This window comes from Thunnus maccoyii, chromosome 18 (assembly GCF_910596095.1).
Source record: "Thunnus maccoyii chromosome 18, fThuMac1.1, whole genome shotgun sequence".
NCBI classification, from domain to species: domain Eukaryota; kingdom Metazoa; phylum Chordata; class Actinopteri; order Scombriformes; family Scombridae; genus Thunnus; species Thunnus maccoyii.
Window position 1 is genome coordinate 17,593,538 of NC_056550.1, and position 27,495 is coordinate 17,621,032.

Sequence of the window (27,495 nt, forward strand, 5' to 3'; positions counted from 1 at the left end):
GTTTGCTGCCTGCTGGCTGTTAAGAGATCGGCAGGTGATAATCTGACTTCATGTTGCTACCTGAATTGACACTATGAGCTCCATCATTGTCTGGATTTCTTTTTTCTAAACCTAACTGTAAATATACTGTGTATATTATCAGTGTATTCAGTTGCAGTGCAATAATCCTGTAACACTATAAAACTCACTGTACCTACAAATTATTTGCATTTACATTAGTTTAAAATACAGAATATGTAATAACATGCATACATAACATCATTACTGTTATATATACTGCAGATTTGATAGTGTATATACCGTACATAACCACCTACTGTATGCATATAAAGTAACTAAAGTAACTAGTAATTAACAATCTCTGCAGTCTTTCACATATTTTTGCACTGTTTGTATCCTGTTTACAATTTGTAAAAATGGGTTTACCTGTATATAGACATTGTATGTTGTTTTCCATTTGTTGTTTCTATATGTATGTATCTATATTTTTACCTGTACATAATAGTGATATGTTTATATTTAATTATCTTTGTTCGGCTTGTTGTCCTTTGCACATTGAGAGCCGTTAGAAACCAGAGTCAAATTCATTGTATGTTCAAACATACTTGGCAAATAAAGCTGATTCTGATATGGCAAATCTATTGTTACCATCTTGTCTGTCCTTTTAGTCTTTAGCTATTACACATGATGCCCTGCTATCAGCAACCACCACAGAGTTACTGCTAAGTTAAACTGAGCACTGTTAGCAAGTCATTGTGGGCTGATCCAGTGGCTCTTGGCCACAATAAGAACAGTGTGTGCTATCAAACAGCACCTGACCCTGGGGTAAAATCAATACTAACCTCTCTTATAAGCCAACATGGCATTCAGCCAGCTGGCAAGCCAGCTAACATCACCAACAAGCCAAGAAAGGTGATATGCACCTGCTTTCTCTTTTTTTTTTTTTATTTTAACATTATGAATACCAAAAGAGACAGCAAGTTAAAACCATTTTTCACATACATTGTTATTTATTCTTTCACCATTTGGACAAAGTTTGCTAAGCGGACACAATATGTTATGAACTGTATACACCTGAACACAGTCAGTTTTCTACTGATTGGTTCCTCACACCAAATATACTGTACAAAACCAACTTTAAGAGAAAATAAAATGGAACATACTGATTTGGATCTTTAAAAGAATACATTCAAACAGAACCACTTTGGTCCAAAAAGGGGAGTGACCCAAGCTGCTGGCTTCAAAAACATACATGGTTATGGTCACAGCTTAAAATACATGTATTAGTCTGAAATAAAATTAGCAATATACTTTGACCATACTTATATAATCTACTGTATCCTATTTTACTCATGGTGCACAACAATCCTTTATTACCATGTCAGTATCCAAACACTTCTCCTGCTCTGCAAAAGAAGAAAAACACTGCAAATTCACCTCTGAGCAACAGCAGCACCAGTGTGTGAATCATACTCCAAGCTCAATTCTGAGTATTGGATATCTACCTGCTCTATTACAATCCTCAGCAGATGTTGATGAAAAATTTGCCTCAACACCTAGCTGAAGTGTAAATGCACAGAGCTATTATCTGAATGACAAACATGCCGCTGTTGTGCTCTAACCTAGCTCTGAGCGACAAAATGACATGGAAGAATCACACAGCTTCCGTGTCCTTCTCATGCCTTTATATGGGCATGACTTCTGAGAATGTCCTGTGGTGTGAGACTGTATATGCTAGGAAGGGACGACCTCTGACCTCTGCGCTCTGTGTGAAGCCGCTTGCGCTGGTTTATATCAACCCATTGCTCCTCTGGCTGCAGCCAGTGATTCATCCAACTGTAACACATCTGGAATACTGAAACTGCACACATTCATACCAACTTAAAAATATGCTTGTGCACACACACACACACGCACACATACAGACATCCATTCCATGAAATATATTGACAGCAATCAAATAAATCACCTGTATAAACACATATATACACACATAGTATTTACCAATTATAAATTAACATTGTGCAAATAGTCATACATACAAAGTCAAGTTGAGTTAGTTCTGGCTTAGAAACTCAAAGATGAATCAATGCTCTGCAGGAGGCAATGTATTCAGAAGCAAATGTACCACTGCTAATTTAAGTTTCTTTGTCACTACAATGCTTACTAGAGAGATTTTGTTCTATTTTTAGGGTGCAGAATTTTGTTCTATATGTCCACAGCCCCTGCGGACAGAATCAGGCTGAATATTAAATACTGGAGAGTAACTGGGCGCATGCAGTCATTAGCACAGTCTGTCTGACTTTATGCACTGATGTAATGGCACTGTGCGGCACGCATCACCGCCGAATGATTCACACAACGTAAGCTCACTAAATCTGTGCAATCTGCATGCATGACAGCCTATATTTAACATAGCAAAAACACCCTTGTGCCAGAGGTGACATGTTATTTTGAGTCACAGTGTTGGATTCATACTTTATGCATGTGCGACTTTGCAGGTCAAGTCTACAGTATATTTTCATCCTTGATTTGAGTGCGCGGTTTCCCGTATTAGCTTTCATCTCGGGGGTAGAGCGAGCTGCGTAGAAGTTCATATACTACACAGAAGACGTGTGAGTCGCACAACATTTCGATGGCAAAGGGAAACAGAAAACATACTGTATTTAATGGCACAGAATTGCAACTATTCCCCTTTAAAACACACCTGGCACATTTACACAGTTACAGCTGTCGTACTGAACTCAGCAATAAGGTTGAGACCTATATAAAAATATTTACTTTTATCGGAAAACACCAAAGTAAGTCAAGCGATGATCATTTTTAGCTTATTTATAATTCATCCGATACCATCTCTTGACCTCTTTTAATGTCTATATGTAAGCCAGGAATGACCTGGTGAGAGCAGCTGCCAATTTCCCATGAGCCCTGGATGGGGCCACTTGAACAACACTGTTGTCACTTTACTGTATGAGGTACAGTCAACAGAATGCTTCTTCTGTACATGTTTCATCAAAATCAATATAGACAAGAAAAACCTTACAGATATCAGAGCAAAGCAAAAAAAGACCCCTGTGTTCCCTACCAGCTTGTTTTGTGTCTCTTATTTGGTCTCTTTTGTGTATGCAGTCCAATGTCCAGTTTGTCTTTAACCTCCAGTACCACAAAACACACATTTGATACTCAACACAAATTAAAGCAGAGGCTTAAGCAAGGACTCTGTGTCTTTTTTGTTGTTGTTGTTGTTGTTTTGTTTTGTTTCAGTTGTTGCTTTTTGAGGTTTCAGGGTTTGTTTGTTTTTTTTATCTGGTTGTCCTATTATTTTACACGGCTTATCTGCCTTGAGATGCTGTTGTTACATCGTTCAACATGCAGCAGTTTCTTTCACTGTCTGGCAAACATCTACAGAAATCCATTCATGAGGCTTGCAGCACATTAGAAATTTCAGCGTGGATGTCTGCCGTATTGTTCTCCGTTCTCAGGCTGTGGAGAGGGCTGAGTGCCGCTCGGTCTCCCAGTGACACTGATCTCTGGGCGAAGACCACTATGACAGATGACTCTATCAGCCCAGCTCTTCACAGCCACCCAGTGCAGGATGTCAGAGCCAGATGAGAGCGGAAGGCCCTCCATCTTTCTTCACAGAGTTCTTGCTCTTAGTGCCTTTCAAAGGTGGCTCTCCACATTCTCTCTCTGAACCTCGTAACACTGCCCCTTGTCCGAAAGGCTGATGTCCTCCACTAGGGTGCAGTTACTGATGGTCCCCTCGTGCAGCGGGGACGCACACTGGCCTGCCCCTTTACTGTGGATCACACCATTGTGGCAGCCAGCTACAAGCATGTGCCTCTCCTCAGGGCTGCAGATCGGGGCAGAGGTTTTGGCGATGTCTGGTAGATGAGGCGGCCGAGAGACGTGGTTCAACAGGCTGCCGGTCTTTGAATTGGGGGTATTGCTGTAGGTATGGCGGTATTCCTCCTCGATGTTCCTCCCTAGCTTCCAGCGTTTCCAATTCTTCAGGACCTCGGACTGCACCTGTGGAGACGACAGAGATGAAAGTAGGTGTTATTGACGCCATGACTTGAGAAAAGTCAGGGGCTGACAGAAGTGTGTTATAGTGCAAATGAGGAAACTCACTTCTTTGTTGACAAAGCAGTACAAGATGGCCACAAGGAGACCCTGTAGAGACAATCAATTCTGGGTCAGTGCAGGGCAGCTGTAATATTCACTCACAGTATGGCTCTTTACATACCAGGTTTTGAAAATACAGTGTCTGAAGCAATAAAAACATGTAGCCTTGTATAGTGCAGTGAATGGGGCAGTTTTAACTTCATTGCTTTATAACCAAGCGCTGAGAGCAACACACACACATTAAAGACTATCATTGACTATGTCAATGATACATGCACAAAATATTCTGTTCTTTGCCCTTATTCCAAAAACGGCAATATTCCTACTAAGCTGTTTACATGGCTAATGAAAATTAATATTCCTGTTTACATGCAGAGGGTTTTCAGGGTTGCTCCAGTGGGAACAGGAATCACAAGATCTCCGCAGGCGTTGAAGTAAACCAACAAGGTGAAAATCATTAGTGAGCTGCTGCCTGATATTTATAATTTACATTGATATGATTGATGTTATAAATTTACAGTTCCAGGCACATCCAGTACTTAGGTTGTCCCATGATGTTTACTACACTTCTGGGTGTTTTTGGTGCATCACACTGAGTCATCGCTGTCAGTCCATGGCTGCATGTCAGGATAATAACCAATCCCCTCTGTCCCTGTCGTAAAGAAGGCACGCTCTGTTTTTCCAGCCTGCCCTAAACAGCTCTCCACTCTCCTCTCATTCCTCTCCTCTGTCTGCCTTCCTGCTCCAGTATATGTCATTTTTCCTGCACAGGAGTAAACTGGCTAGAGACATGTGACCCATAATCCAAATGCACTGTATACCTGTCCAAAGAATGCCCCTAAAACCCAAATAATATTGGCATATCCCACATGTCTAAATTCGGAATAAGGCCTAATTCTGAATATCCAAACGGAATATGCTGTTTACATGACCTGTATCAGACTCGGAATATTGTCACAGGCGGAATAATAGTGGAATATTAGTGAGCATGTAAACGTAGTGTCATGGCTGTCCATCTTTGACTTTAGGATTCTCTTTGCATCCTCCCTTCCCTCTGTCGCTTTCATCATCAAGACAATTCCCCTGGTGGTCGGCTGTAATCTTGACGCATGTCATCTGTGTCCTCGTAGCAGAAAGGTCACTGTCATTGTGTCACAGTGTCACACACCCGGTTAGCAGCATAGACAGCACATTATGTTAATGTAATCCCTCCTGACACATAAGTAAATACAGCATTTTAGAGCAGCATGCTTAACAAGCTCATCTGGCACAACACTTTGACCCGATTGGTCTCCTGTTGGCATGGATTTTTAAATTTGGATTTTATTAGAAGATCATTTTAATTCTCAACAGCAGTCATGTGTCTAACACCATCTTATTTAAGCATCTTATTTAACCCTTTACGTCCTGTGTTACTCAGTTCTCACATCTCTCTCCCCAAACACATTAAATACTTTCATTTTCAATTACTGTCTCAGTAGAGGTACAACAGGGAGAATTATGGAACCATAAATTGCCTCATTAGTGTCTCAACTCTCAACCAGTTAATTCTCCCTCAAACCACTGAACCCCTGATTCACCACCCTGCTAGCCACGACCCAGGACATTCGCTGTAATCTGGTTGATGATGCTGATGGTGTGGTCATAGATTGTGAAAATAATAAGAGATGCTTTGGTTGAAGACTGAAAGTTCTCACCTGGAAAGAGGAGAAGAAGAGGTCGATGAAAAGCTTGGTGAGACGCAAACCGATTGTGGTCTCGGTGGACTCATCTGTCACAAAAATAAAGACCACCTGATGGATACCCAGCAGCGGGATCAGGGTTAGAGTGGACTTAGCCAACCTGAGATGGACGGGATGAGAGACGAGCCAGAAAGAGAGAGAGAAAGCACAGAATACAGTAAGTTCAGAGAAAGAGAATACACAGCATACACATCAGACATGTAATAAGCGCTTTAACATTTGAACTCACCTGAACTTGTAATCTGTGTATCTCATTTGGTGCGCTCGCAGTTTTGACACGAGAATTTTAATTATATGGATAAAGATAAGAAAGTTGATCTGTGAAAGACAGACACTAGCGTTAATGATGATAGTTTTGATTGGATGACAAACAGATGTTATCTTTAAGGGTCACTTTACCCAGAACATATTTTCTCACTTAGTAATTTGTGTAGTCATGCAGATAGTTTCGGTTTTATGGGCAAAGTTTTGGACATACCACTATGTTGAAACTTCTGCTTCCATCCAAATACAATGGAGGTGTATGAATTTTTGTTTGTTTGCTGTTCAAAGCACTGGAAACAATACTTGACTCTTTTTCAGAGACAGTGTTCCAGTTACACAGCATAATCCACAGACCTTGCAGTTAACTGTTTTCATGGACTATTGCTTCAGTGAAAATTATTTTCAACAAAAATCTCAGAGTTGGATATCTCCAAATATCTCTAAAAGTCAATAAAACCACAACTACCTACGCAGATTGAGACCTCTAGGGTTAAAAACCATGCTTTTTGTGATTGGAGTGAACCAATCCTTTAACCTTATTACAGACAGCAGAAGCACATTGTTATGAGGGAACACTTTCACAGCAACTGGCATTTCAAGAAACAGTGGGTGTTCCCCTGATGAAAATTACTTATGATGTGACCTTTTTAATTTACAACTAAGTTGTTACCAGTAATTTGCAGTTGCTTTGAAGAAAAAATACTGGAGCTAGACCCAATTTTTGCACACAATTATTGGCCAGGTTTTTTTGTTTCACAGTACAAGATAGTGTTCCAGATATAACCTTAACAGCTGTCTCCAGCTCCGTATCCTCAAAATTAAGCACACTCTGTTGAAGTTTTTATTGCTATAAGTGTTTCTACTATGATGTAAAACATTTTGAGATCAGAATAAAGAGGGAAACACTCAAGTGGGAACCAGCCCTGCTGTTCCTGCAACAACTCAAGCACAGGAATTCCTGTTAGATACAGGCCACTTAGCAGAACGATTAATGCATGGAAAATGCCTGGATGTCGATGTAACTGGCCTGACATAAGAGCCATGACAAATCCGACTTATATAAAAGCTCAGAACTGACCTTTGCAGAGCACAACTACAATTAAAGGCCTGGTCACAGTATGGATAGGGGGTAGCTAAACTGTGTATTTGGTCACAGTGCAAAAAAAAAAAAAAAAATCGTATTTCTTTAATCCAAAAAAACTTTGAATTTTAACATGTTTCCCAGATGTGAGGCAAAAAGCGTAGACAGCCTTTTACACTTCATGAATAAATTAGATGTCTTTAATATTGTATGGTGTATGAATAGTAAAAGACTTGCCGAAAAAAAGTAAATGCAAGGGTGGCGGGTACATATGTAAGATTTCATGGTAAATACACTTATAAAATATAAAAATAGTAAACAATTTACATGGCATGTGTAAATTGGCACAATGGATTATATGGATTCAAGTTTGAGGAATGATCAATACTTTTTAACAAAACACTGCATGATGAGAGGCATAATGGTCAGCAAAAGCAGGTGACAGAGAAAGAGACATTACCACAACTGCCAGCAGTATTGGAGAACGGATGATCCACCAGTAATTCATGTTTATATTTTGCTCCCAGCACCTGTGAAAGAAAAGCATTGGAGGAAATATCATTAAGAGACAATTAGAGAATACAAGAAACACATGTCATATGCTTTCAAACAAGGCTCACTCTGTCTGATAGTCAAAAGTCGAAAGCTTTCGTTTCCCTGTCTGACAAAATGTGAGAGACTGGCAGTCATACGGTTCCACCAGAGTGGGGACACAGACAGCACCACAGTGGCTTTTAAAAACTTTACATAACAACACAATGTGTCGGTGGTTTTGGAAAGTGCGGCCTTAAAATCCATTTCACCCCACTTGCTGCTGAAGTGTGTATGTTAGACGCTAAGAGATTGCATAATAAAGTTTGGGTGCTGAATGTTAACATGAAATATTGAGAATGTGCTAACGCAACTGCCAACCCAAAAGTGTTCTGACATGGTTCCCATATTGGGAAGATAAAACATGCCTGTGTATGAAGTTAAAGTGCATCCAACTCCTCATGTAGTAATTACATGTTAAATTGACCACGAGCTGCCAAGTATCAACATTCATATGTTTGGGAGAGAGACCATCTGCCAGCCTGTTTTGATATGCTGCACTATTATTAGAGTGGAATCAACAAGAAAGTGCTAAAATGTTTGGCAGCTTCTGAGATCAACTGCAGAATAGAGAAGAGAAAAAGGGATGGAGAGCACTTTGGAAACTTACTCTTGATTTTCATAAAGGTATTTAGATATCACCCAGGGCACGACAAATATTAACGGGGTACCTGTGAAGAAATGAGGAAATGTCTAAATGCAAAACAGTCATTTTGCACACTGTTGTTATAGCCTTGTACATTAATCTGCTCTGACTTAATTTCCCTTCAAACAGCACATAATTAACTTGCATCCTTATTACTCCAGTTACAGACACACCTGCACAAAAACACACACTCACAAAAACGAGCCAGCTCACCCCAGCCAATGCAAAGGTAGATTTTGAAATAGTTCCTCTCTGTAAACACAGTGATGACCAGGAGGTTGTGGAGGTAGATGCCTTCCACCAGCAGCCAGTAGCTGTTGGCCATAATGCTGTACTGCATCATCACCACGGCGATGCGACAGCTAACCATTGTCTGCGAGATAGGAGGAGTGAGGTTTTGTTTCAGAGAATATCAAGCTGGTGGACGGTAAAACATTATTTAGCTGTGAATGATGCGAATGATGAGATCAGTGCTGCGGCAGATGGGAGCTCCTTCTGCTGACAGAATTCATGCTTTGTGCCTACAGCAATCAAATTGTACAACAGTAGCAACTTTAACCCCAGCCTCAGCCAGCTGTGACCCCCAACATATACAACCCAGCACACTGACCCTCCCCCCTTTTATGGATAATTAGCTGCTACAATTATCACTGTGGCTACCATAATTATTTTCTCTACAATTTGTACCACTATTTTTCCTTGGCCTCTTTATATACACAATCGTACTGTTACACAAGTCATAATTATGGCATTACATATCCTGGTCTGTTTGCTAGGTTAAAGAATTACATTTACAGGGTTTTGAAGTTTTCTAGTTTTGTTCTGTTCCCACTGTGTCAAATTCTTAATAACCACTGTAAAATGATGACCTTTATAGGTTATTATTTACCTGGAGATCACCACTGACCTCACTGTTGACCAGCATCTCCACTGGAGGCATAGATGTCCGTGTGAATCCCTGCTCCTGGTCTCTGCTGAGGTCCTGTGACATCATGTTGGCATCCAACAGAGCGTCTTTGATGAGGATAGACAGCGCTCGCAGGATAAAGGAGGCAAACAGATTCATATGGATGTTGTTCCTCATGCAGTGTAGTTTCCTAATGAATGAGAGGCAAATGATCATTAAGATAGAGCTTAATCTATCATTATAAGACACAGTAAACAGCAATTGCAATACAGCTTTCTACTTAAATGTCATTATTTCCCCTCCTTGCTGTGTCTGATGAATGACTTAGACTTCGCTCAATTTCTTTGAAATGATTTCAATGAACAATCATTATTACCTGAAGAATATGAGGATGCCAAGTGCCAACACCAAAGCCACAAGTGATAAGGAATATCCCACTGTGTACATGATCCGAATGTGCCCATAGTACTGCTGCAAGTTAAAACATGTTAGATTTTTTTCCTTTATTTGACATTTCAGTCTCATGTTTCTAGTTTCTTTTAACCACAAGTATTTCTTTCCAAAGAAGAATTTGATATTTCTTACCTGACTTGTATCATTAGAGTCACACTCGGTGGTATTGTTCGTGGTCACCCACTGGCCGCTTGCATTACATTCCTGATACACCATGCCATGCTGAACTGCAGCACACACACACACATACACACATACACAGCCTTTGTGATTTACTGAAAAGTCCAGTCATAACAGACAGCTGTCTTTCTCTGCAGCATATTTTGAGTTTACTCTGCACCAGCATGACTAACCCACATTGGGCTATTACCTTTATGGTGCCACGGCAGATACCACGGACATGGCACACTGACAGTTGTGTTGGGGAGTCCATCAGGCCAACAGACATAATTGTCAAAAGTCCTGTTGCACACAAGGCCTGTGGATGAAAAAAAAACAAACCATGAAATATGGGTGAGACGCCCTTACACACTGTCCCCTTCTGGCCATGGCCTGGAGAGGTTGAAGTCATGGAATACAGTAATATGTCTTTGAAGTGATGGCTGCTGGCGGCCATTATGGCATCTGTACACATCATGGTCTTTCATCTTGGCTTCAGAGTAAAGTGACCCTCCGCTTAATCCACATCTTTCATCCTCGCGACAAAGGCATTTACTGCATGGATGCTCAGGTGTATAAAGTGGTGTGTGCCCTCTCTGCCACACCTGCTAATTCTCTATTACACATATGGGGTGACAGGCAGGATATAATAGTGCTGCGGAGTGGGGTGATTTTGCGCGCAGCGTGGGAAGCAGCCTTTTTGAAAGTTCTTTCGCTCCCATATTTGTCGCTCTATCCCACGAGCATAAAACATGCTAACAGACCATAATGCAACTGAAGGGCAGCCACGTAGTTAAGAGCCCCGCGATGGAGCGAACTGGAGCCGGTTTTCTCTCAGCGTGAGCAGAGCGAGTGCAGTGCAGCAAATAGAAAACTGGGAGCAGCTGCAAGCAGAGTGATTATACAATGGTTATCAGCAGGGAGCGGAAATTGCTGCTGCTCCATAGTCTGGTGACAGTACGACCTAACCATTACCTGCTCTACTGCATTAGATAGCTGCCACTGTGCCTCAAGCTGAGGGTAAATACTGATTTTTTTTATATGTATATAATGCAAATTATATAAAAAATCTCTTACTTTCATGTTTATGTTTTTCAGGAGTGTTGCACTCAGTGTTTTTCTGGATAAGACCATTACCTCAATGCCTTATAATTGTTATCATTATAGAGATATGTGTTGTTAAACATTGAAAATTACAGTATGTTCAGCTCACCGGTGCTCGGTGGGTCTTGACTGTTGTTGTTGTTACAGTCCGTCATGTACTTTTTCCAACTCTCCTTCAGCTTATCCAGGGTAGCAGCAGGAGACATCTAAGGAGGTGGTGGAGCACATGTGAGGACAGTGCAATAAAAAAGCTGGCTATTCATTGACTTATTGATGTAGCGTAAGCAGGTAGGCAAGAAAAAATGTTGAGAATGTGAGCCTCACACATACCATGAAGACACAATGAGTGCATTAACTAAATTGGCATCAATTTGTTTCACTTCACTTCATTTATACAGTAGCTGTAAACAACCCATCCTCATGCTGGGGATTTAATCCTTCAAGGTGATGCTGTGTCCCACTCTAATGTTTGTCAGTATGGGGGGGCTTGTGTTACTGTATGGACTTGCTGATATAGTGTACCCCTGCACACTCATGTCATTAACAAACCAGGGAAAGACAGTTTGTTTAGACGTCCACAACAGGACCCTCTGGGTTGTTTCAGAAGACAGCAGAGCTAAAGAAACAACATCCTCCCCCGCACTGTAAAGGCCAGCGACTAATGGAAGTTCACAGAGTTATATGGAGGCTGTGTGTGTGCGCACGTATGTGTATATGTGTATGTTTGTGTCCTTGTGGGACCCACCTGGATGCTGCTGGAGACAATGAGCGTTGCCAAAAGGAGGAACAGCCGGGACATCCCTTATTCCTGCTGTTGGTGCTGGGAGGGGATACTGCAGGACGAGGAAGGGTTTTCACCTCATAAGGGGGCTTATCTACACTCGCCACACTACCTGGATGACACAGAGACACACAATCCATCAAAGCTCATTGCAAACACACCGCTTATTACCTCGGCTCAACTTGGCTGGGTGAAACAAGACGACCAAAACAGGAAAAGGCTGGGTCATATCTATCACAGTTCAGTTACACCAAGATTTGAAGGCACGAGAACAAAGAGGAAGAAGTAAAATAAAGAGAAAGGTCGAATGTCAGTTTAACTTGCATGCTAATCAAGCCCAGTTAAAGTAGAAGGAAAAGATAACCATTGTGAGCCTGACGAGTCCCATTTCCATGCTGGCCACTCATTCGTACCTTGCGACATGCTGCCAGGCTTAGCCACATTTAGCAAGGGATGGACTACCCAGAATCAGACTGTCCAGAACATCAAGCATGGGGCCAAAAACCTCCAGGAAATGCTGTTTGTACCATCAGTGAGACAGCTGCGGCTCAGCAGAGCTGCACTCACTCTGTGACTCACAGTTGGCTGCTGTCCACCTTAATCTTAAAGCCTGTCAGTGTTTGGTTGAGCATGTGTCAGTGCGTGCCAGGGGTTACTCACCTGTGTATCGATCGTTCCCTCGAGAGATTTGGTTGAAGCCGGAGAACGAAACGAAATCTGAAACGTTTCTGCAAAAAACACCTTGACCATGGAAACATTTTTGGCTAAAACGTTTCAAATTCCATTCTGTTCTAGTCTCATGGCAGGGAGGAGGACGGGTTCGTGTTGATGTGTTTGGAATTTCTTTTGTTTACCGAGGAATTTGCTCAAGAGATAAGAGCACAATGTGTCATGACAGATGTATGTAACATAAGTAGTCTCGAACAATTTAAATCAGAGAGATGTTCAGTCTGTGGTTTGACTGAACATGTCAACAAACTTCTAAAGTCTGGGTTGTTACAGCCAGTCACAATCTAAAGCCAGCCTATATATCACAAAGCTCTACTGGAAGTCAGACATCAGATAATATCTAAACCAAAGGGCCATATTTTCTAAATGGCCTGTTCAGTGTAATGACCACAGGATGCAGTTAACATTAGCTGTAGTACAGACTGACTGATTGTTGGGTGCCTGAGGGATCAGAGGTACTCTTGTCTGGCCTGACATCGGGTCAGGACTGGTCCAGTCAAGATCACAGCACTGACTCTTGTGCCCTTAACTCCATAAGAAACATTAAAGTCACAATCCTGTCTCCACAGCAATTAACACATAAACAAATATCTCTGGTATGAAATGCACCTATTAGATGATGAATTTACAGCTCAGTAGGAATTTGAAAGTATGCCAACAACATTTTCTTCATGTAAATGGCATGAACAGCCAACCAGACTGGACATTAAGCTTTTCTTACCGAGGAAAGTGATCAGACATCATTCTGTGAGTGCATGACATTTTAGCGTCTGTCCCGGTACAGTAGAAAGGCTGACATGCATATGGGCGAGCACATGCTCTTGCTTACGGCATCGAGTGTTACATGAGTGTGTAACAGTTTTTCAAGGGTTTCCCTCTCCCTCTCTCTCTCTTCCCACAAACACATAAGAGACTCATTTCCGAACACATCGGCCTGCCTGCACCACTTTCTGCAACTTAGCACCAAGTAGCAACAATGATTAACTAGACTCTGTAGAGTCCTGCAACAGGGATGATGAAAGAGAGAGAGAGAGAGAGAGAGTGACAGAGTGAGTGAGAGAGCCAGAAAGAGGAAAAAATTGTTTCTCAACCATTCTTATGTCCCAACACTTGTTAACACCAGCCATTACATAGTTGTCAAGTTGTCATGAATTTGATATCTCTCAATATGTTTCCTAGAGCATTGGCAGAGCTCCAAATAGAATATATAACAATTACGACACTACCTGTCTCAGAAATATCCCACAACTCAAAAATATTCAGAGCCTACATTAGTGTCTTTTTAGCTTGTCCTACATTCCGTTCACTAACCTTTAACGCCACACTGAAGACTCATGTTTAGGCAAATTCCATGACCCTCACACCATCTTACCCTCCCTCAACAATTGTCCAAAAATGAACATTCATTAGTTGCTATGCACACCGCTCAACAAGAGCGCAAGGCCAGAACAAGAGAGAGACTTTTAAAGACACACGCCCTGAAGACGTATACTTTCATAAATCTCTCATGCTTTATTTGTGCAGATTTGCCTTCGAAGCAGGACGACGGGAACCACATCAGCCATTTGGTGGGAGCTGGAGTGGAACTAATGGGCTTGGAGGTGTGAGGCTAATTAGGCTCCTATATTCTGCGGTTATGATATCTTGCCAGGGCTACAGCTTTGGGCTCCCACCGCTGTGGATCCAGACCAATCAAGGTCCTCTGAAATATGTGTTGTTTAGCCCCTTTAGCTCTCTGTTCTAGGAAATAACCTGGATTTTGTATCACTATTGTTGCACTTTGGATTTAAAAGGTGGAGCGATGGCAGAGCCAGAGGGACCTGTTGGGTTGTGTTTGGGCCTGTTTCCTTTGGTGTTTTTCATTCTGAAACAAGTTACTGAGCCAAAATGTTTCACTCCTGCCTGGAGATGTTTTCAGTGTGTGAAAAATGATGTCATGCTCATTTTGTCAGATAAACAAAGCAATGTTAATGTTTCGCCTTGGACTTAAAGTATCAAGTATTAAACTAAATAGATGCAATTATGCCTCAAATAATAAAGGTCATTGCTCCATTTGATTGATAGGACAGACGGCTATTAATTTAAATAACACCTGTTCATTTACTTATATTTGTGTAAAGAAATACACCAACAATCACAAATGAATGACGCAAATTCCCTGAATGTCGCAATATAAAAAACGTTCTGTGTTCAAGTGCACGTTGGATGGCTCAATACAATGGCCACTAACAATTACTGTTGTTTGTTGGAGGGTACTTACCTTTCATTTGATTACACAGTCTAACAAATAAAATTATAAAGGGGAGTATGCGCGCATGAATGCGGGCAGAGGGGAACAGCAAGGATTAAAAACAAACCTCTTGGAAAACACAATAACTGTCCAGTTCAGAAAGTGCCCCCGAGCAGCAATCTATCATGCAGCTTTCCAGATGCAGAGATGCTGCTAAGAGTAAAAACCTCCCTGCATCACCCATCGTATACAATTTACCTTGCCATTGATGAGGCCTAGGTGGATCTATGAAATACTGAAGTAACACTCAATAATCTGGCTTTGATTCTGAAATATCCAATAGAGTCATTGATCAAATTAATGATTGCTAAAGCAAATATGCAGCACCACTCAGGTTTCCCATGGTTTGACTAAATAAGCTGAGGCAAAGCATGTCACATTCATACCTTAGGGCTGCAGATGTTACAGTGCTGGATGAGAGTTCCACTATCTGATAACGGGGTGAAGGAGAGTTCAAAAGAGACAGAGCATCATGCTGCAACACGTTCCGCGACTTCACTGCTGCAAGGAAGACGGGATATCACTTAAATCTAGGCATCGCATTCTGCTTGACCAAACTGATCTTGAGTTAGATAGCACGCTTATCTGTTACAGTGTAAATGCTCCATCAACTTCAGCTATCTGACTTTTCTCTTTCTGACTTTCAAAATGCTTGAATGTGTATCTCCTGTACAGTATAATTAGAATAGAGTAATAAATAATGTTGTGTGCAGAAATCTACAGGCCCACTGTCTTTCTCTGTGGTGTTCTGCAACCATTAACATACCATAGATCGCATCTTAATGGATTAGCTCTCCCTTGGATACTCCGTTGACACATTTCAGCCGTTAGTTTCTGAGCAAGTGTTAATCTGATCTCCTGCTACCTGTCTACATTTACTTCAGTTACTCATTTCCTACATTCCTCAGAAATTCTTTTGAAAAAAAAAAAAAAAACAGCATGCTTGTAATTGCATGTATGGCGCCTTGTATTTGATCTGATTTCATTTATATTTATATTGATAATGGGCACCCATCACTCTCTGTGACCAGATATGCAAGGTGCAAAATTGTCCTTTAGGTGAATGTTTCAGAGAAATTTGAATCACAAAATCAGCAAAACCTAATAAAGATCAAGGCAAAGTTACGGTTCAGATCACTGTGATTCAACAGGAAATTCATCCTGACTCACAGCTTCCTGTTGATGCCCTACTTTACAAAGAGACGTATTAGCAAAAAATAAATAAAACCAGATCTATGATACTGTTTGATCTGAAGTCACAGCACCACACCAACATTTTACAAAAACCAAGCAACTGGGTTCTCCCAGGGAGTTCTTTGTAGCTGGAAGTCCTTCAGCTGAAAAGATAACAATTACACAAATCAAAGTGGAAGCTTTCACTCTGCTGCTCATTGAACTCAGACTATCAACAAAAGCCCTTTTTAAATCAGTACATGCTCTGTAAAGTTTGATATTGCTCAATAAGAGAGCTAGTAATATCATTAATGAATGGCTAAAGTCTAAAGGTAATTGAGGTGCATATTTGCCAATTTTCCTCCCTTCTGAGAAAACCGAGATGAGGGAACAGACCAGCCATCCCTCTTCATCTTCAGCCAAAGTACCCATGTGCACCACATCAAGAGAATCGCTGGTTTTAGTGTGTCAACATCCTCCTGCAACCACTTTACAAGACTGAGAAACTGCTGCCAAGGCCTGAAGTTTACTATTGATATTTTAGATCAACCCAAAAATGCATCATTAACTGACAGAGCTGAAGACATTTAGGACATATATATATATATATATATATATATATATATATATATATATATATATATATATAAAGGGCATAAAAATAAAAAACTGTTACCCCTACCTTCAACCTTCGCCTCCTCACCACCTATTATATAAAAGCTATTGCTTGGAGAACAAAATCAATACATACAGTATCAGTTATGAGTTTGACCACACCGAGTTCATGACACAAGGTTTCACATAAAACAAACCCAAACTCCTATGTTTCTTTCACCAAGTCGACATAATCCAGGACATTCCTGTGAAGGACATTATCCCCTGTTATATATGTTGTATATACATTCTGCACTTGCTAATAACCATGTAACCATCCTCTTCCGTATAATGGCCTAATTTGGTCAGTCTGGGGGTTTCAATTGTCAGGCTTGTTGGATTTGTTAAGGTATATGACATGCACTGCTCAGCTTCTCATTTGCTGCCTGCTGGCATGTCTCTGCTGTATGGTGTTTGGAAAATGTGTCAAGTCTAAGATTTTTCTTGTCCTCGGTCTCTTGTGCAGACTTATATATTTTGCCTTTTCCATGCCTCACTGAATATGATAATGAAATTCTTGCTTGTGGCACAGAGCACTAAAGTGCCCTTTTCTTCCATGCTAAAATATTCCACAATTGGGCCTAAATTGCAATTACATGCATGCATTTTGGAGATGTATTCAAAAAGTCAACGAGAAATTGTACTTCACTGAATATGCAAGTCAAATGTGTCAGTTGGAGCACTGGATTGCATTTTGTTAAAGGATCAACACAACATTGACTTGACTTGATTATGCAATGGTCATTAAATCTACTAATTTTAGTTATTTCTTCCATATAAGTATATTAACAACATCTATAACATAAAAACATCAGTACAAATACAGTGAATCAAATGTTAATAGCAACACACAGTAGAAGTGTTTTGATTGATCAGAGGTGTGATTATTCATCACCTTTTGTTTGTCTCCTTCCCACAGGTGACGTAGATTACAGCCTCCGGTCAATATGCAATCCAGCAAAAAAACATGACAGGAATGGTGCTGTGTGCGATATATGGTTTTACTGGTTAGTGTCTTCCCTCAACAACATACAAAATGGTGCAGATTTTGCAGCTGTGTAACGTGGCAAACCTCTGAACTGCTCCAAATGTTTGTCATTGACCCTGTTATAAAGCAGGAGAGCAGATCAGAGTGTGACCTATCGACGAAGATGCACACACATCTCCTGTGAACCATCGGCTGGATGCATCTGATGTACGTGGGCGGGAAACAATGACAAACAGTTGTGTAACATTTGAGATGTACCTGTATTGTATGAGAGAGTGTGCAGGGCCTTTCTGTATTGCACATCAGCATTATGTGTGGGAAGTGTTTGGCAGTGGCTGGATGCTGTTTCACACGCTCTTTGATGAGGTGTGTTGGACCAACAAACTGTACCTGCTGTGAAGCAACAACAACCCTACAGGGAGACTTTGATTAACAGCTCCTACACTGTTTCTGCTGCATCTGTGGCTTGATTGATTGTTTAGTTGAGTAGTCCGGTTTAAGGATTTCCATGTACATTACTTTTTAAAAAAGAAAGCTGGAAAACTGAATAAAGTGACTATTTGATTGTGATTTATAACAATGGATATGAGTAATGACTTCATCCTCTTGCTATTCAGTCAATAGTCATGACAGATGACAGAGATTTTTTCTGGCAAACTTGTAATTCTTTTGGCTGTACAGTTGTATTTTTTCTTCTTTCCTGCTGATTGTACTTAGTGTTTGGTAACAATAAAGCCTTGCAGTGCAAATTTGGTGTCAACGGTTACAGTATTTTCTGGAAAATGTCAAAATAAATTACATGGTGCATCAATTCCAATTTGATATACAGTAATAGTAATTCCCTCAATCAATCTCTCATTCCTAATTACATTGTAAGGCCACAGACAAACTGTCCCTGATGTTTGCTGCCAACTGTTAGCTGACCCATTATGTATTATTTTATCACCTGTCAATGTGATACTTTTAGTAATATTTCTATTAGCACAAGAGCCCCTTCACAAAGTTTCCTCCTGGGAGAACCTGTTTCATGGTGGAACCTACTGCGCTCTTCATCATAAAACAGCCATTACACAAAGCACTCTGCTTTTAAAAAAGGGAATTAAAGTGATCATGATCCAAGCATGGTCATGATAACAAAACAAAGCTTCTGCCATGAAATGAACAAAGACTAGTTGTCTGGCAATAAAATCTGATTTTCAGCAAAGGGCTGAAAATCAAACAAGGACTTAGCTTATTTGTCTGTGTCTGTGTACTTGCTGATTCTCACTGACCGAACTGGCACAAAGATGCGGGGGGGAAATATTTACATTGTTTGTATCGCTTGTAGCTGTGTGTAGCATCCATTGTTTCTGTGGTGACCCATCCACTCCAACTACAGACTTAACATTGAATTTGAATCTCAAAAGCCATGAAGTTTTCCCGCAAATGGGCCTCAACCACTGGCACTGCAGGTTACAAACATAATAGTCTATAATATATGCAAGAAAAAATATGCCAAATGACGCAGAATCAGAGACAATAAAATCAAATTGTCCTTAAAATTGTCCTTAAAATATCCTGGCCCTCTCATGCATGTAAATTAAAGTAGACAAAACTTGATTAGATGATTCAAGTACCCAATTAACACCAAGCCAGAGCGAACAACCTATGTGTGTGTAAGCAGAGGCCCTCTGTGCCTTCAGTCCCACCCAGGCACAGCAATCACCGGCCTCAGTGCGATAATGCTGAACCCACTTGTGCATCAAAATGAGGTCAAACGCATATCTTCAACTAATTCAGCTCATAACAACCCTTAAATCCATCATCAAGTCCAATCAATGACCTTTTTTTACATTCAACGACTGTATTTCTCTGGAGAATATCCACCATATAAAGCACAAAATATGTAAAGCATTTCAGAGTTGTCTCTTGAGAATAAAAGTGCTCTGTCACTGTAATTAATCTCTCAGAGACATTCCCACCAACTGTCTGAGATTTGGTATAAACATACGAGCAAGGAGTGAAGCGAACGCAGCGATTTCAGCTGTCAACACTTGCAGGTTAGCATGACAAGTCAAACACACTTACTCAGCTGTCTGCTAATAGAAAGCAGTGCTTGCTGCGACATTTACTAAAAGCCTTATCTCTTCCAAAAGTGTATGGTACAGCCGTTAAGTTTGTGGTCTCAATGGCCTCAATACGTGAGAGGATGTGGTTTGATTTCCAAAAAAAATGGTGACTATGTTCTTCTGACAGCCGTGAGATTTAATGACACTGTTTTTATTCTGTTATAGTAGAAGTCAGAATTAAGATCAGAAGAAGTCCAGGCTGCCTTTCATTTTAGATGTGACTCTCAGGGGCTTTTTTAAGATGCTCTGACACTGCACAACTTTACTTTTAGTTCTAATAAGGGTTTGAGCTGCTGTTTGACAAACAAACAATGTTATCAGAACCACATGATAAAACTGCTTAATTAAGTCCAATGGGGACTACATCTGTTAAGGGAAATAAATAAATGCAAAGCTTAAAGCAAGACCAAATAAGACCCCTTTTACTTCGTTCGAATTTGTCTCTGGACACAGTTTCTTCCCAAGCAAAAAAAAAAAACCCAAAGTTACTGTACAAGCACAATCACACCAGGAAGAATGAAAGAAGACTTGGAAGAAACACAAAGCCAATCTGAAAACTTCACAATCAAAGAGTAATGATCAAACACTTTGAGGAGGCATGAGAACACCGGACACCAAGATTGGTATCGACTAATGAGACTAGCCCTGATAGATGGTGTCTGTACTGCATGATCAACTGATGAGATTGTCAGCAATACTGTAAACATAACATAGGGAGGTAGAAATGATGCTTGAGGACAAAGCAAACAACAGAGAGCAGACAGATAAAAGAGATAAAAGAAACATACACAAAGGATATAACTTACTTTGAGTCCCTTTCAGTGTAGTCACACACAGAGATATGCCCTTATTCACACACACAAACATAAAAAAAAACCTGTGAAGAGCTTTAGCATCATTACTTGATCTCAATATATATGAGCAGGAGAGGAACTCACACAAGCTCCTCCTATAATACTCTCTGTAATGTTTAATGTTTATGAGATAACTCCAAATAGACCTGCTGAATTATGAAAAGGCCTGAGTGATTCCTACGCTGTGTCTCCTCCACGCTGTGCGTATTGTATCCACATGGCTCTACGTTGAGCTGGCAGGGAGTGTTTATGTGCAGTAATCCCCGGAGCTCCTTGAGGCTGCTCTGTCAATCTCTGGAATTTTTCAAACACTCAGAGAAAGTGGAGGTTTGTCATACACAGCCAGTGGCAAAGCTGTGCAGCATAGTGAACACCGTGCATAGCACTGGATGTCTTAAGCCTTATTTAGCCAGACAGTTCAGCCCCCCCCCCCCTAAAAAAGCAAAACATTTTACATCATTTAGAAGGGGAGAGCTCCAGGGAAAGAGGTCATACTGTGTGCTCAGAGGATGCTTAGAGGAACCAAAGACTTGGAACATTTGAAGAATGGTAATTAACCCTAACCCTGGGCATTTATGATAATTGTTGACTTGAGAGCATTCATGATGGAGGAAATGCCATCAGATCAGGTAAAGAGTGTCAAAGTCAACAGTAAGGACAGTCAGTGCAGATGACGACTACATATGTTTCTTCTACATTTTCATTTTTATCTCAAACCAATTGTGGTTGTGTTGTTTCCCCACATATCTCAGCAGCCGTACAGAAGGAAATTACACTTTAGGGACATTAAAGAACCCCTGAAGAAGCTTAGAACAGTAAATGTAAAAGCACTTGTTGGTTGAATCGCTACTGTAATAGAGAGGATAAGGCTGGAATTGTTTTGTTATTATTGTTATCACCAAATCCCCCAAGGAGACCAAAACCAAATAAATTTATCCCACTAACAAGTACTGTCAGTGTAGCTACAATCTGATGTTGCTTGCGTCTGTGTCTGAACCCAAATTACAATCCAAAAACTACTTATAAAGTGCAATCCTTGCACTTGCTGACAAATTCCTTTAATGCAATGAACATTACCTGTTAAGTTTACTTTGAGACAAAACCACAATTGTATTTCTTTCTCTGGAGAGTAGCTCCATGTCTGGCAGACGTCACAGGGATGACTATGTTCATCATAAAGACAGTCAACCAAATGCATTGTTTTGGCTCCTTTGGGTTTCACTGAAAGTGCACAGAAACTACAATACATCAGGCTTTGGTTTAACACACAACACTTCAACAACAACAAGATAAATTCATTGTTGATTCTGTTCTTTTTGCAGTATTTATTGATAATAATAAAAAGATAAAATAACAGATGCCTTAATTTCCAGGAAAAAGTTGGTCCAGCTGGTTACTTTTTAACCTTCAGGCTACTACAATGATTTAGTGAGTATATTAATGTGTGTGTGTATCTGTGCGTGTGTGTGTGTGTGTGTGTGTGTGTGTGTGTGTGTGTGTGTGTGTGTGTGTGTGTGTGTGTGTGTGTGTGGGTGTGTGTGTGTGTGGGTGTGCAGCGGGTCCTTAAAATAACTGGTGAAGCTGAAGTTCCTAAGAGCTGACATTAATGGCATCCCAAGAGGCGAAAAATGAATAATTTCATGTACTAGAAAATTCATATGACTGTTGTACAAAATAGAGGGCAGCATTCTGCCTCAGCAGATGATGATAATGACTTAATTGCCTTCTTAACTATAACACGGACACAAGCAGAGATCAAGGAGGTCTAATGCTGCGATTCTTAATGCAGAATTTGTTGGTGTAATGTAATACGGGGACTTCCATAAAGTAAATCAAGGTGATTTGTCTCGATTTCACTTGGCTCCCACAGCTCCCAACCTTCCTTTTCTGTATTGCTCATCCGCATCTGTGTTATCTCACTCCATTTCCCCCTCTCAGCATCTGTATTATCTTTAATCTAAATAAACTCAATTCCTTACTACCACTTGACAGAGAGTGCAAAACGACTTTATCTGCCGCTCCATCTTCTCAGTTATACACACATAATGCTCTGCCACTCTCTCTGGCTCACCTCTCTTAACACACCCACATACGGACACACAAACACGCTCAAAGCCATCATTATGTTAACTTCGCCTCAAGTACGTGTCTGTAATGCTCCCAAAATAATTTCAGTTTGCCGGAGGTGTCTCATTTGTGCAGTCTATGTGTTGTTTTTTCATGCATACCCAAAGGTGACCCACTGCTTACCCAGTTGTTGATTTGTTATTGACTCCAGCTGCTTGTTAGCTACAAGAAAGAAGTGCCTCAGTGTATTTGTATCTTGAAGAGCCATCTGTGCTGCAAAGAGCCAGTGTGAGGCATGTAAGGCAGCTATACGCTAACGCTTCTGTTCTTTTCTGAGCTGCACAGATATCTAAATGGGCCTAAAGTGTTATTTATTCTCCCATGAAGAGCTATGGGTTCACTTGTTGCAGCTTTCCCCACTTGGAAGAATGAATTAACCACACAAACAGTCCGGGTCACCACAACAGACGTTATCTGCAAACATAAATCAGCACACTCAGCCTGAAATACAGTAAAAAGCAAAACAGAGATCTGATCCACGAACGTGGACTACGTTGTTGAGTGCTTCTGGCCTGGTTTTGTTTTCAATCATCTCATTAGGCAGACAAGACCTACAGCGTTATCACTTCCCATGTCTGTACACTGGAGATACAGTTTATAGACTGTAAAATAACATATCCTGCCTCTCATCACCAAGGAGGACTGACATGCACTGTGCAGCATCAAAATCTTCAGTCATTCATGAGAAAGTGTGGTGCAAGGCAAACAAGATATTAACATGTCACGCAGCAGTGAGCAATAGAGTGAGCGAGGGAAGGAAAGCAGCTCAGTAGCTGTAGATGTAATGTAGGTCAAGAATGTTAAGAATAAACCAATCTACAGTCTCATCTGTGCTGCTATAATAAAGTTATGTCAATTTAATATACTGTATGTAGTGTGGACTTTCTTTACATTCTTAATAAACAAAACATAAGTATTTCACTAAATTAGTTCAATTACTTTGTTTATCTTTATCTTCTTTTAGCATACTTTCACCTGTTCAAACCAAAAAATACTAACATGGAAAGTAAACTAGGGAGATTCTTCAAAGAAAGGTTAGGGTTAGGGTTGAGGTCCCTGGTATTTTTGGAATTTAAAAAACAGGTAAAATTGAAATGATGGGCCTTGGACGTAGTATAAGAGAGTCATAATACTGTAAAACAGTTGCGTCACAGCTGCAGTTATGTCAGCCTGCAAAAACACACCTGTTAGAAACGTTTCGGTGGCTATGTAATGCAGGTAATGTAATCAGCAAACAGAGGCTAATTAGGCAGTAAAACAGATGAGCACACAAATATACACACACACGCTCACTCACACACACACTCTTGCACTCCTGTCCTTATGAGGACCCTTCACTGACTAAATTCACTCCCAACCCACGAGCCCTTCACTTAAAGGAATAGTTTGACATTTTGGAGCATGAGCTTATTCATTGTCTTGCAGAGAGTGAGAATGACTTTGCATGAAGAAGGCAACCTGCTGTTGAAGTGTAAAAACGATTTCTTGACTGAAAACAGTTTCCAGGCAACCAGCAAAGACTCCAGGAAGTTACTGGCACATATTCCCCTGTAAAACAGCGAATTTTGCACTTAAGCTTTTGCACAGATTTTACAAACATGATATATCGTTTTAATTAGTGAGCTTTAGAGGAGCTGTATGCGGATTTTGTTACCTTTAGACTGAGTTTCCAGTTAAGTTAAGATAAACAGCTGCTGGCTCCAGCTACACATTTACTGTTTACAGACATGAAAGTGAATAATTAAACAAAATGTCAAACTATTCCTTTAGCCATCAGTGCTTCAAGTCTAGTGTTACCATAAGTACTGTACCGTCTAATTCTCACTTTACTCATGTCGTAAACCTCAAATGTCGTCTTGAAGAACTGAGGACTGACCAGAAATAACCTCACTTTGCCAAAACAATTTAACTGTGGAAAGCTAAAACTGTGAAAATGGCTATGACAAACCCAAAAAGAATCACACACAGAAAGACTTTAAGCACATATGACAACACAGTACCTCTACTGTAGATGGATTTATGTACTTAAGAGAGTACAGCTTCTCTGGAGAAATGTCACAGCCTGTAGCTATAATAACCTAACAGACCAGAAAAGGGCATACAAAGAGAGGTGGGATTATACATAAGAGGGATAGAATTTAAATGTGTCTGTCTTCCGTTTACTCGTATGTTTAAGATCTGTTATGCTGATAGCCAAAAGCCTGCAGTCAAACCTTCTGCAAAGAGCGGCTGGATGGATGTTGTGTGAGGTCGTCTTGAGCTCTTGATAGACCTTGAGCAGTTCAACACAGGCCAGTGGTGAGAGCATGAATATAATACTCCGTAGCACTAGTGTGCTAGTGCATAATGAATATTTGATGTGTTTAGTTTATGGCCCAGGGAAGGGAGGAGAGCATAGTTAATGGCAGTTCTTTAAAAGAGAGGAGGAGATGAGGTTTGACAGGAGAGAGCTTTAGAGCAGAGGTGATGAGCATGAATCACTACGCAGAAAGAAGCCAGCGACTCACTCAGCTGCGGACAGGTTCAGAGGGTCATGAGAGACATATAAAAGCCGTGACATTGCTCAGTTCTGCAAGCCTTTACACAGCACATGGTGATAAAATGCCAGCAGATGGTAAAAATTATCTGTCTCATATATCTCAGTACAAATTCAATTTGAGAGGAAATTAATGCATTTCACAGACTAACTGCTTAGTTAGTTATTATCAGAATAATATGAGGGTTTGATGACTGAAAACTGATGTTGTTTGATGCGCCACACCTTATATTTTCCTACTGATTATTTGTGATGTTGTCAGATATTTGCTCCTCAAACTGTTCCCACACAAAAAGAAACATTCACATTATGCAACATACAGTACAGTGACAATAGAGTCTATTTCCAGTGCATTGTACATCTATTTTTAATGCATGTTGGCCAAAAAAACCTACATTTTAAATGTAAAAATCTTTCCTCAACTATTGTTTTTACAGAAACTGAAACATGAGGGGCAGAGTGTGATCCCATGTATCATCCCACTAAGTGCAGAAAACATTTGAACACTCAAGAGAATGCATTTAATGAGAGTTTTATCACATGTGCGCAAAACAGCACTGACAGCTGGCAGTGCGACATATCTCAGTGATACATGCATAAATTATTTTGCTCTATAAAAATTGCTCTTGGCAAGCATTGTCAACAGAGGCTTTTGCACAGAGGGTTGATTAAGTCACTAAAACCAACAGTAAACCTTATGGGTGTTTCCAGTGTTCTTGTGACAGCCCTCAGCAGGGAGTGTGAGTCTGCGTGTGTGTGTGTGTTACATGTGGATGGAGGTCAATGTCTCCCGCTGTGTACACAGTATGGAGGCCCATGTCCAGCCATCCCAGGTCAAAAACACACCGACATCAGCAGTCTTTTCGGTGACGCAGGAGGACATGTTGTTTTTCAACTCTAACAATCCACACCACTGTAAACTGTACGGAGAGGCTTCATTCATTTGAAAGGTGAAACAGACAAAGACACTCCTCTGGAAGATATTAGTCTGACACGGTCTGCAATTCAAATCCGTTCATTTATGTGCGGCACTCATTCCAAGCCGTTTACCTGTTACAGCACTGACAACAAGCACACACTGCAACAGTGTTGACTGCTGCAGCTGCTTTTTATTACATTTGGTTCTGTGGAGGTAGATAAGTGCTGTGTTCTTCACTCAACACTTTTTTAAAAATATGCACATCCTATTCTACTAATGGCAAACAGGAAAAGTTGAAAATAAGAAAATTAAAAGCTGATATTAAAAACTGCTTTGAGATGGTTGAAGATTTTTATATAAAATCAGGACAGAAAGAATTGTATTAACAGTATCATGTGAATGTTATTCTATATTTAACACTCTTTGCTTTTCTGTATCAGCAAAACAAAGCTTTTTTTCTTCCTCATCTTCCAGATGTTCTTGTATGTCCTATATTCTCATGCCTGTAGAGCAGATATCCCAAGTTATTACACGGTATTGTGAATATGAGTCTCAAAAAAGACACTTTGTACTATTTCTCCCAGTTGTGGGAATAGTCTCCACTCCTGTGGATACTGTATGCTGCAGTAGCTCATCACGCATGAACTGCACTGACTCTACAGTTAGGGGAATTATATCTTGTATCAAAATTCACATACTGTATGTTAATCCTGAAACCAATGACTACTTTAGTGTGTGGACACATCTCTCCCACAAAGCTGTACGCCAAGATTCCCTCTGTGGTTTCATTGTTTTAAAAGGAATAAGGGTGACCCTAACCCTATAACAAATACTTTGAAGTCAAGATTCATTTTTGAAGGCTTTGTGGATAGGTTGTTTGGCTTTACAGATTTCTGAGATGATGAAGACTGAATAAGAAACATAGGACGTGTATCCACTGACTAATTTTACCTTTTACAGTTATACAGCCTGTTGGTCTTTGAGATCCCAGATGCGGTTGAGCCTTTGCAGTCAGAGCCCCCAAAATATGTCATTAATCTTGATATGTGACACAGAAAATGTCTTAAACATTCCTTCCTACATTTTTATGTAAAAGATTTGGACAGATATAAAACCATTGCAGCTCATTATTTTAGTTAGCAGCTCATTATTTTTATTTTAGAAACTGTAAAAATACCATTAGCACCACAAACACTGTGCAGTTTAATATTGCTTTCTTTCTGACTTTGTTTGTTTTTTTCCCTGTTTTTCACTTCACTTTCTA

The 27,495-nt window shown here is 40.4% G+C and overlaps 1 protein-coding gene across 1 annotated transcript in view; it reads right to left on the reverse strand.

The window, feature by feature from the left end:
- Positions 1 to 994: 994 nt before the first annotated feature.
- Positions 995 to 27,495, reverse strand: part of gcgra (glucagon receptor a) — a 34,376-nt gene continuing 7,875 nt past the window's right edge. Inside the window, exons 2-14 of the mRNA XM_042391645.1 lie at positions 11,818 to 11,965; positions 11,182 to 11,278; positions 10,180 to 10,287; positions 9,942 to 10,036; positions 9,733 to 9,827; positions 9,357 to 9,546; positions 8,663 to 8,822; positions 8,414 to 8,474; positions 7,673 to 7,742; positions 6,097 to 6,185; positions 5,823 to 5,967; positions 4,132 to 4,173; positions 995 to 4,029 (exon numbers count right to left, since the gene is read on the reverse strand). Coding sequence (XP_042247579.1) covers positions 3,664 to 4,029; positions 4,132 to 4,173; positions 5,823 to 5,967; positions 6,097 to 6,185; positions 7,673 to 7,742; positions 8,414 to 8,474; positions 8,663 to 8,822; positions 9,357 to 9,546; positions 9,733 to 9,827; positions 9,942 to 10,036; positions 10,180 to 10,287; positions 11,182 to 11,278; positions 11,818 to 11,871 — 1,572 coding nt within the window. The 5' untranslated portion in view covers positions 11,872 to 11,965 and the 3' untranslated portion in view covers positions 995 to 3,663. The remainder of the gene's footprint in view (positions 4,030 to 4,131; positions 4,174 to 5,822; positions 5,968 to 6,096; positions 6,186 to 7,672; positions 7,743 to 8,413; positions 8,475 to 8,662; positions 8,823 to 9,356; positions 9,547 to 9,732; positions 9,828 to 9,941; positions 10,037 to 10,179; positions 10,288 to 11,181; positions 11,279 to 11,817; positions 11,966 to 27,495) is intronic.